General features: G+C 41.7%; 1 protein-coding gene across 4 annotated transcripts in view; it reads left to right on the top strand.

Annotated features, from left to right (window-relative positions):
- The window catches only part of LNX1 (ligand of numb-protein X 1), a 200,076-nt gene that overhangs the window by 107,872 nt on the left and 80,154 nt on the right, over positions 1–12,050 (top strand). For all 4 annotated transcript variants that reach the window (XM_044294706.1, XM_044294769.1, XM_044294627.1 and 1 more), the window contains 2 exons: positions 2,551–2,753; positions 10,189–10,560. In XM_044294706.1, coding sequence (XP_044150641.1) covers positions 2,551–2,753; positions 10,189–10,560 — 575 coding nt within the window. The remainder of the gene's footprint in view (positions 1–2,550; positions 2,754–10,188; positions 10,561–12,050) is intronic.

Raw genomic sequence — 12,050 nt, 5'->3', positions numbered from 1 at the left:
TTGCAGAAATTTGTAGAAGGAGATTTGTAGTAGGAGGTAGAGGTGGGGATTTGCTGAGGGGGGCCTGGATTTGGAGATATCACCAGCAATAAAGAGAAAAAGAGAAAGTGTTAGTAGGCGAGAATAAGAGAGGGCATGAGGTATCTGTGTGTGTTTGGGAAGGAAGTGTTTTTTACGCTGCCAAACAGGTTTATGCAAGCGGTCAGATGAGAAGGTAAGATGGAGGGAGAGATGAAAAGTTCCTTGCTGGGTAAATGGATGTGGGGGTATTTCAGCAGGTTTTGGAAAAGTGGGAAGAGTAAGATGAAACATTTTGACATTGTTTGTATTAACTTTTTCTGTAATTACCTTTGGTCTCCTTCTGGTATAATTCGGTATGTGCACTTAAAGAGTTGCACTTAAAATATGTTGCATTGAAAAGACCAACGTCTGAAAGACCAAAGGACTTAGATTTATACCACTCAGTGTTCAATAGGGTGTGACCAAGAGGGGAGGGGGCTACATATGGCCTAATCAAGGGGGGGCCCAGATACAGGGGTGAAATAGTCAATGTAAACAAATACTCAATAAATCCAGCAGGGAAAGAGACATTAATAGTTCAATGCAGACATACCAGGGGATGAGAAGGAAAGATGAGGAAAAAGTTGGGTGCAGCAGTCAGGTTTAATGCAGACATACATGGAGAAGAGAGAATTGGGTGATGGTCAGTAGACAGTGATGACAAAGTGGATTCCATATCCATAATATTACATTCTGATATAGTTTGGTATGTGCACTTAAAGAGTTGCACTTGAAAGATGTTGCATTGAAATGATTACAGAGCATACACTGCAGTGTGGGGAGAAGGGCAGTCAGTTTACTGATATGGGTACCACTAAACACATGTAAACTGAATATTTTACAGCTATTTAAGTCCAAGGCAAATGATTCCACGTTATGCATATAACTGAGGATTTCTGCTTCCCACTAGTTAGATCATCATGGTTTGTATATTTCTTGGGTTGCAGCGTGGGTGGTTTTGTATAATATACACCTCCTAAGGCTTCTCTGCACCGCATTGAATATCTGTACTGAGATTACTGCCAGGTTTTGTAGAAAGGACAGCCAGCGGGAGATAAAATTTTAGTAAGTGAAGTGAAGGTTTAAGACAAAATGACTCTGTTAAGATTGTGTAGAGTTTAGCTCTCAATATCAGATTCTGCTCTGAAGAAATAAGGCTGCGTTCACATCTTCTTGCATTGTTCAGAATAGCTGTTCCAGTACAGAAACAGAAAAACAATCGGATCCAGCACCAGAGGACCCTTTTCACGGGCTGACCGGCCAAGTAATTATCAGGAATGAACAGTTCATTCCCAATAATTGCCTTCTCGTCAATGGAAATAAGATCTGCCTTTACATGCAGCAATCACCCTCTATATGGGAACAAGCGCTCACTACTGCAATCACTCATCCCCATAAAGATTCTCTGTTTCTGGGAGACGATATCGATTTTCGCAGGAAGATCTTGGGTGCTGCATCAACAATCCTTTCACCCGATGAGCGAGCATTCATACGAACAAACATTCTGATCCAGCCATGGGCTATAATGGGATCTGTCAGTTTTCCACTATGGATTCGGACACTGCTTGACAAAATAATCTGAACCTAGCCTTAGCTGTATAGAATAATATATTGATTAGCATAAGAACATAAGTGGAAGTGCAGTGCAGTTCATATAAGACTTCCCAGTTATTGCTCTACCCCTGTCTTTTAACCCTGATTTACACTGCAGCTCTCCTTTTTCAGATTTGCTGCTGGATGTAAGTATACATATAACACTACATTACCTCACTACTCCTGCAATTCCATCATTCAGTGCATGGAGGATCAACACGTAGAAAAACATTTCACATCCAGCCATGTAGCCTTCCTCCATCCTGCCCCTAAAACCCCTATGGGCGACTTTCTTATATATTGTATACGGTGAAACACACTTCATGATTTGAGTTTTTTTATGAGTAATATAAAGTTAGATACAAGAGCACTTGAGTTACAACTCCAGTTAAATGTCATCTCATCTATATGAACATTGGATCTACAGTTGTAACTATAGCAGATGACGTGCAATTCTCTCTCAGGCTACACATTAAAACGCTACGGTTTTATAGCAGAAAATTGATGCATTACATTTTTTCTTCTACACCTTTACTACCAGGATTTTATATATCACGCACGCTATTGAAATTACTGAACTTTTCCATCTGCCTCCTCCTGAGCATTAATGTTGAAGTTCAACAGGACCCAGTTATCAGTCACTGGTTACCGTTTGAATCCATCATGCAATGGTTCCGGCACAGCGCCATGGCTTCTGTTATAAGCCATTACACCAGTGTGAACTTCAAAATTGTACTTTTAAAACTACATACAGAGATTAGACTCTTCTATGAATATGTCTATTTTATGACAGGTTTGATGTTCATGGCTTTACTTTTTATACATGAAAAACCTCCAAAAAACAATTCATTCAAACTTTTATTCCTTAATAATAAATTACCGGTAATATTTTCCCAGGATTGCCAAGTCTGTCCCACCTTATTCCAGATGGAGAAATTACTTGTATTAAAATCAATCGCTCAGATCCAAGTGAATGCCTTGGCATCAGGATTGTGGGTGGGAATGAAACTCCTCTTACCCAGATCATCATACAACACATCTACCAAGATGGAGTCATTGCTCGAGATGGAAGACTTCTTCCAGGAGACATAATCTTGAAGGTAACCTATACTTATAGTTGCAATATATAAGTAATTAAATGATCTCACCTGAGTAACATCTGAAGTTGATAAACATCGTCTACTTGCTGCATGTATGTTGACTCATCTTCTTTAAGGACATTACCAACTAATGTCATCTGCAAATTTTGAAGATTTGGCAATTGATAGAGGATTTTGAGCAGTTGTGGTATGAAGAGAGAACAGTATGATTCAGACACAGCATCCCTAAAGCGTTCCTCTCCAGGACTTAGTGTTCCTCTACATGGTGTACATATATATCTGGACATTTGGAAGGATTAGAAAAAAACATGTTTGTTCCTCATTAAAGCAGACAAAGTCAGCTGAAATATTAGTGTTATTTATATGGCTATTAGATCCAAGAACTCTTCCAAACAAGATGCCTTTCTCTAAGTCCTGTTCTGGTCCGAGGGTCTGGGGGGAGGAGGAGGGTTTCCCTTTTGTGTTTAAAATATCCTACCCCTGTGAACCATAGTGTTCAGAATTTTCCGGCTCTACATTCATAAAACATTTAATTAAAATTAGAAACAATGGAAAGCCAAAATTTCACACATGGTTGTAGTATGATGTATTACCATGAGGTTTTTCTTTCGTAAGTAAAAAGCATATTCCCTAATACCTGTTTATACATGGAACTTTGCTGTACCACTAATCACCAACTCATGGTTTTGTCCAGGATTACGATCATTGCTGGTGGCAGGAAACGTCATTGCTGCATAGCAACAACTCTTCACGAGACCTACAGAATGTGCTAGGTAGCAATAGCTAATAATGCCGCCAATAATGATTATCTTTTCTCTGTTCACACTTGGCCACTATGATTGTAATCTACCAGAAACAAGTGCATCTTGTCAATAGTTGGCTCACGTTAGACATTGAAAACATTAAGAAATAAGAGTAGGAAGTATGAATAGGCCAAGAAATATCCCAAATATAACTTTCATTATCCACAAGACATGTGCAATGGGCCCCAGGGGCATTACAGAGGATGGAAGTGATAGTAGCAAGAATAGTGGCTGTAGTTGGTACTCACTCTGACACTACCCTGGGCTGTGCAGTGATGAGAAGGGCACACCTTTTATCCCTTCGAAGCAGTCCCTGGCTTTGGGAATTCTCCTGCCTGATGGTGATTCGGGGTGCTCTTGACGGTGTTAGGTTTTTGAGGTGCAAGGCAAGGTTCCCTGAAATTGGTGTCAATGACAAGGCCAAGTTTTATGCAACAAGTTGACTGTACTTTACTGCAGCAGTTAGTGAATGGTTCACAGAGGCGCTGTACACATCAAATGCAGTCTGTATATGCAGCGGCCTATTGCCAGCATCTGGGGTATCCCTTGCCCCTTAGGAGATTTCTACGAAATATGTCCCTCTGTTAGAGCAAGTAATCGTGACACCAGTTGCGGTTAAGCAACGAGGACATAAAGTCCCCTTTGTAGATGGTAGTGTTGGTACCCAGGGTAGGATTTCCAGACTGGTGTAGAGTGGCCTACAATGTCTCTGTAGATGCTATATGCACGTGTCACAGTGCTCCTATCTGGATATCCTTGGATCCCAGACGTGGTATAGTCCGAAGCAAGTGGGGTTGTTGAACTTGGGTGATGAATAAGTAGAATAAATGTAGTCCAGACTTTTTATTAACGTTGAACACAGCTTTACTTGGCATAAACGGTAATCCAAACAGTTCCAAACTTTATCTTGGTCATCGGCAGGTATTGGCTTAACTTTGGCAGGAAAACACTTCTGCAACAATCTCAGCTCTACTATATCTGTATCTTCTCAACTCTGCTATGCTGTAGCTGGGTTAAATTTCCTCTTCTGCTGGAACTTAGCTTAGTGGTCTGTAGTTTGTATCTTACTTTAATCCTAGGAACTTCCTTCTGGCTTCAAGCATACTTAGCTTGGGATTAAGACAATACAAGCCCAGGAGGGGACAAGCAACCACGCAGACTTCAGAAGCAGGGCATCTGGGCCTAGCAGAGCAGATGGTGCTCTTCAAGTCAACACACAACCTTTCCCCAGGAGGGGGTAGGCTAGACTGCTTCACAATAACTAACTCCTCCCTCCCTAGAGAGGGCTGGGATGTAACTAGAGTTTTTTTTTCCAGGGAAACTAACACACTGACAATGTTGCTGCCACCTGCTGGTGAACCAGGCACATTGCATGTTAACATTACATATGCAAGGAAATATACACATATTGCAGGAAATGGCAATAAATACATATATTGTGACACTTGCTACACTAACCAAGATAGTGGGGGTACAAAAGAGGTGGTAATGCCACTCTGGGGTGTTACATTTAGACAATTCAAAAGGTTGTATATTAGAAGTATAAGACTGAGTCTTTCTCTTACAGTCTGATCAATCTTCCCAACTTGACCAGTGGGTGCAACTGATCTCTTACTTCCGTTAAATTGGGTTATTCCTCAATATACTGTAGTATAGTCTCTGTATATAATGGGAAGCCTGAAGCTTATTTCTCCCACCAGTATGCAGAGAATTCTGTAGCTTCAATGTAGGTGCCTTACCTTTCTCTGACAAATGCTCTGCAATCCTCCTTGTATGGCTATTGAACTTTCTGTTGCATCAGTAACTCTTTCCCTCAGGGGTGTGCACATATGATTAAAATATTACAGTGTTCAGGATTCTCTGCCACGTTGGCCGGCTCTACATTTGGTGCTTGTAATCCACAGGGAGAGGTATTCCCTGTCAGCTCTGCTCCACCTTGCTTACAGCCTATGGAACATAGTGCACATGATATAATACATGAAATATGGTACATTAAGACTTGCAGTGGGGACACCGCTCATGAGTATTAGTTTTTTACATAAAATATTCAGCATTGTTAGGAACTACTTGAATTCTTGTACATCTGGGGAACTACTCCATATATTTTATTATAAGCAAGACCTGATTACATTCCAACTAAAATCTAGGCACAGGGTCCACGTATGACTCCACTCAAATCGAAAATAAACTTTATTTGGTCTTCAGAAACATTCCATGTTTTCATATGTTTCATCATTTTTCCCCAAGTGGTTTTAAGCCATATAAAACCTGTCTAATCATTGAAGTAAGTGAGATATGAGTGGCTTTGTATCTTTACCAATTTTGCTGACTGCTTAGATATTTAGATACTTAGTCAGGGAGAGAGAGAGAAAATGACCGAGCTAATCTTAGAGTTGAATACATATGGAAAGTATGACGGCATAGGGTTAGGTGAGTGTAACATCAGTGAGCGTAAGGTTTAACCCGATAGTTTCAAGTAAATCTGGCTTTCAAGAATATTCTCCTCTACAGAAGGGCCAAGGATATCTGAATACACACTGTGTAGTCCAAACTATGTGGCTTTTATTGCTTTTCTATTGAAGGGGTTATCCATCCCCTATATTAACCCCCCCCCCCCCATGCCCGGGCCCCTCATATAGGCTATACTTACCCCGCTCCCCAGCACCTGCGTCACTTCTGATCCCCACACGGCAGCCGCTGAATCTCCCCGTCGCGCGGATCAAAACATCCGGCAACATGTGGAGCAGCCAAGAGCAGGCCGTGATGGGGACCAGCCTCCCTAGCATTGTGGGTGACGCTAGGGAGGCTTGTCCCTGTTGTGGCCTGCTTTTGGCTGCTCCCCCCGTCGTCGGAGATGCAGTTGGCAGCCGGGGTCATTATAGGGGTTGCATAACCCCTTTAAGATCTAAGGAGACATTTATGAAACTATCTAAAAGAAAAAAGATCTGTATCTGGCCATAGCAACCAATCACAGCACAGCTTTCATTACTTACGGTGCTTTAAAAAAATAAAAGCTCCCCTGTCATTGGTTGCCATGGGCAACAAAGTTTTTTTCTTTTAGACAGTTTCATAAATCTCCTGTTTATGTCCAATAGCTCGTGGACACATACAGGCGACTAGTATAGGGAAGGTTTCCTATGCTGATGTTTATACCTGGACGGTAATTGAGATGCTTTTATACTCAGCTCAACATTATTGGGGAGATTTATCAAAACTAGTGTAAATTAAAACTGGCTTGTTGCCCATAGCAACCAATCAGATTGCACCTTTCATTTTTCAGAGCTACTTTTGAAAATGAAAAGTGTAATCTGATTGGTTGCTAATACTATACAACCCCTTTAACAAACAAAAAATGAATTGTTTAAAGGGGTTGTCCAGGATTTTACTATTCATAGCTTTTTCTCAGGATAGGCCATCAATATCTTTTCAGCATGAATCTGACTGGGGTAGATCTGTCTCCAGAAGTCAGCTCCAGACTTGTGTAATGGACGGAGCTGGTTACTGCAGCATTGCTGATATTGAAGTTAATGGGAGCAGCTTTGCACTAACCATCTACTACTCAATGGAGGGAGCTGTGTAGTTTCGGAGACAACTTCTGTCATCGGAGCTACCCAGAAACAGCTCATCAGTGGGGGTTGTTGAACCCGACTGACCAGATATTGATGGCCTCCCCTTAGGAGTAGCAAATTCCTGGACAATCCCTTTAATTAAACTGATTTGGTAAGTTTCTTTAAGTACAACTAAGAAGATTATGCACTATTAGCTTGCCTTAGTTAGTAATATTCAAAAATAAATATAGATACCAGCACCAGTTCAATTTGAGTCCGAAGGCTCCTTTACACATTAAATTATCATCATCCAAACCCACCAATTTTGGCAAGGTCAGCTAGCTATCTGCTGTGTATGGGGGCTTCCCAACTCTCCCCCAACTGATAATTTTGGGGAAATACGAATCCAGGAAGTTGAATTTCAGCATGCCAGAAATGTCTGGCCAGGGCTTTCTCCTATCTTACGATTAAAAATGCATGCTCGGCAAAGTATGTTTGTGTATGGGGGAGTCAGGAAGGATAACCGTTGCCCAAAACGAAAGTTCGGCTGACAGAAAATTAAGGCATATGAGCATCTTAAAGTGGTTGCCGACCCTTTAGAATCAATGACCTATTCACAGGATAGGTTATAAATATCAAATATGTGGGATTCTGACACCCAACACCCCTATTCATCAGCTGTTTTCAGCAGACGCTGGTGCCAGAAAGAAAATGGTGAACAGAGCCAGAAACAGAAGACTGTTCACTGGGTAGTGCTGCATCTCATTCAAGTTAGTTCTACTGCTTCTGGTTCCATCTGCTGTTTTGTTTCTGGTGCTGGCGGCTGCTGAAAACAGAGGATTGGTGGAGATGTCGGGTGTCATACCCCCATAGAGCTCAATCCTGAAATAGGTCATCAATATCTAACAGCTGGAAAAACCCTATTTAACAAATCCAAACTGTATGGTCAATATCAATGGCCAACAATGGTGTATAGGAGAAAACCACAGTACTGCAAGGAAATCACTGTGATCAAACAGAGAAAATGGAAACAAGAACTTCATGCAGACGGTGTCAGTCTGGGGTTCTGTGCCTACCACTGGAAGGACCCACCTTCCATCTATACAGAACATGTAACTCATATACTATTTTTTCCCCATATTTTCTTCATATTTCATGGGTTAGGAAAATACAAAATGAGCAATCTCTTCAGAGGTTGTACGGGTTATTCTAACACACCTTCCAGGAAATCCAAAGCAAATCGCAAATTCTCGCTTTGAGATATAAAGGTTCTCAGGCACACGGTATAGTTTTCCAGTCATATTTGGTATCAGATGATTCGTAAAGTTCTATTTCTTGATTTGACTTACTGGTACTAAGAAACTGGCAAAGCAAGGATCCTGCCAGATTTTCTCTATCTGGGGCAAGAACTGCCCCCTGTTCCAATTACACAAGGCGTGTCATAGCCACTCCCAGCTACAGAGTGGGTAAAATACAGCGACCCACTCAGGAACGGGTCCTTCATCTACCATCTGATGTCGAATAACATCACGACTGCCCGCTGGACACGGGATTATTCCTTGCAAAGACTTTATCTTTTACTGGACTCTACCATGGTAATTTTGAACTTACAGACATTCTATTTTCTTTCATCTCTTACTTATTTTTATCCAACCAATCTGTTCGACTGGCAGGTATATTTACCTGTCAGTTTTAATGTATATTTCTGTGTATAGTTTTTATAATAGAACTAATGATGTAATCGTTCCAGTTTTGCCCTTGTTACCTAATTATTTAGTCTGTGCTAAGAACTCTGTCCTCAGAAGAGACATACTACCGCATTGTCTTATTTTTATAAATTGTTGATTTGTTAGCTAGGTTGCAAATAACCGTTTCTTCCCTTTAGGAATAGCTAGCCGGGGTCTCTTCGCCACGATTCAATACGAAGAGTGGTGGCAGCAAATTAAGTTGGTTTACCGCGCAAAAGCGATAATTGTATTTTACCGATTGTACATACAATCGCGATTGTATCATGTATGGGCACACCAACCAATCTTAAACGTTTACTGTGCTCACAGTGGATTCGCCTCCAGAAGTCTCTAATGGACGAGACCTATATGGCAACTGTTGCATAGTACAACGGGATTTGGCGGGTGATTGTCACATTGGTCTCATCTATCTAGCACTCTCGCTCCCCTCCAATTTATCCTCAACTCTGCTGCCCGACTACTCCACCTCTCAACCTGTTACTCCTCTGCCTCTCCCTTCTGCCAATCCCTTCACTGGCTCCCCATTGCCCAGCGAATTCAGTTCAAGATACTAACAAATACATACAAGGCTGTCCACAACCTGTCCCCTCCCTACATCTCTGAGCTACTTTCCCGATACATCCCCACACACACTCTCCGATCCTCACAAGACCGCATTCTCTCCTCTCCTCTTATCACCTCTTCCCACAATCGCCTCCAAGATTTCTCCCGTGCATCCCCCACACTCTGGAACTCGCTACCCCAACATATCAGACTCTCACCTACAGTGGAATCCTTCAAAACCTAAAAACCCACCTCTTTAGACAAGCCTACAAGCCTCTATACCGCTATGACCAACTTTACGCTCACCTACTGTGTCCTTCTCCCATACCATGTAGATTGTAAGCCCTCACGGGCAGGGCCCTTTCTCCTTCTGTACCACTCTGTAACTCGTCTTGTTTATGCTTAGTGCAATTGTCTGTATTATGTATTTATACCACTTTTCATATGTACAGCGCTATGGAATGAATGGCGCCTTAATAATAATAATAATACTAATTGCATTGTAAAACTTTGTTACATGCAGGAAACATCATCATTAAGGCCTTTCAGTAAGAACCCCTAATGGAAAGTGATTGTGTCCGATCTGAATAAGGTTGTCTTCTGCTTGAGCTTTGGCATTGTTTTGTCAAAATCTGGGCTCACTGGAGGATTGTCTGGTACTCTGGTGGAAAAATTTGAACCTACATGAGGTTCTACCAGGAGAGGGAGGACCACTGAGCCACTGTGATGAACCCCTATTATTTTTGCATTGTTTTAGTAAACACTAAATGTATAATGTTTTGTAATCTTGCAGGTGAATGGCATCGACATCAGCAATGTGCCTCACTGCTATGCACTATCAATCCTCAAACAGCCCTGCCAGGTGCTGAAGCTTACAGTTCTCAGGGAACAGAGGTACAAATGTAGAAGCAATGGCATCATCACAGACTCACACTCACCTCGTGAAGACAGCATACATGTTGTGTTAAGTAAAAGTAGCCAAGACGTGCAGCTTGGAATAAAGCTAGTCCGCAAACGAGATGAGCCTGGAATATATATATTTAATTTACTGGAAGGAGGAGTAGCAGCTCGAGATGGTTATTTGCAGGAAAATGATCGAGTTTTGGCAATTAATGGCCATGATGTCCGAAATGGGACCCCAGAAATTGCAGCTCAACTCATACAGGTATTGTATAAAATATTGTAACAGTATCAAGTCATGCAATATTGGAATATTATCAAAGTCAGTAACAAGGATAAATAAAAATGTGACTAAAGAGGTTGTCCAGGATTTTACTTTTAATGGCTATCCTTAGGATAGGGCATCAATATCTGATTGGCAAGGGTCCGATACCCCACAGCTCCAGCAATCAGTTGTTCTGAAGAAGCTCTGGAATTGCACAGGTCCACTGTGTAGTGGAGGGAGCTGGTTACTGCCGTGCTGCTCCCATCAAAGTGAATGAAATTGATGCTGAAGCAACCAGCTCCGTTCACTACACAATGGAAAGAGCTGCTTAGTTCTGGCACTGATTTCTGACACCAGAGTTTCCTCAAAATAGCTGATCGGCAGAGGTCTGAGGTGTCAGAGCTACGCTGATCCGATATTGATGGCCTAGCCTGAGTATAGACCTTCAATAGTAAAATCCTGGAATACCCCTTTAGGATTTTGACCAAGAAAGGGTAAATCAATGAAAAAAGTCTGTCCAAATTGTAGCACCATTCTTTTCCGTTTTATTATTATTTTTGTTAATTACTGTATATACCAGCAATATATACCACAGCTTCCTGAAACTCTAATTTGCCATTGCACTAATCTTATTACTGCTCCTTGATGAACCTGGATAGCCAAAGGAAATGCATCAGAGCTTTCAGTGCTTACAATATTACAGTGCACCACTTAGGACAGGCATGTCCAAACTGTGGCCCTCCAGCTGTTGCAAAACTACAACTTCCAGCATGCCTGGATAGCTTACAGCTATTAGGGCATGCTGGGAGTTGTAGTTTTGCAACAGCTGGAGGGCCGCAGTTTGGACATGCCTGACTTAGGATAACCTTGAAGGCCATCTGTCAGCAGATTTGTACCTATGAAACTGGCTGACCTGCTGCATGTGCACTTGTAGCCTCTAGGTGTAATGACAACGCCCCCATTGCTCCTAGAGGCTCATTTGCATATATCAAAACTTCATTTTTCTCACCAATGTCAGCACATATGAACATGGGACCAACACAGATGCCTTCAGCTGCCAGATGCAAATGTAACAGGTCAACCAGTTTCAAAGTTACTGCAGTGGCCAGTTTTGGGGTGGCCCCAACGCTATGCTGTGTCCTTCAAGGTGTCACCACTTGTTGCTGCTTTCCAGAACGGATGATAAAGCATGGAGCACCCCAATGGGAAATAAGTTCAGAGATTCAGGGTCTGCAGTAAACTAATGTGCTTCTTTACTGGACAAATTCAGTTATTGAGTTTCTCATAAGATTCACATAAACAAAAAGGAGTACATGCTTAAGCGTTTGGGGCTAGTGTTACATTGTACAGAGCTTCATTTTTCATTGTGGTAATGTATCACAGACCTTTTTTTGTTACCCCCTCAGTGTTAAAAAATCTGGAGCGAATCATCTTCTATGTGATGTAACCATCTGGTCATCTATAGAACTCCATTATAAAAGCAGGCTATG

The sequence above is a fragment of the Bufo gargarizans genome, chromosome 1 (assembly GCF_014858855.1).
Source record: "Bufo gargarizans isolate SCDJY-AF-19 chromosome 1, ASM1485885v1, whole genome shotgun sequence".
NCBI classification, from domain to species: domain Eukaryota; kingdom Metazoa; phylum Chordata; class Amphibia; order Anura; family Bufonidae; genus Bufo; species Bufo gargarizans.
The sequence above is the reverse complement of the archived record's forward strand: the minus strand, read 5'-3'. Positions and strand labels throughout refer to the sequence as shown.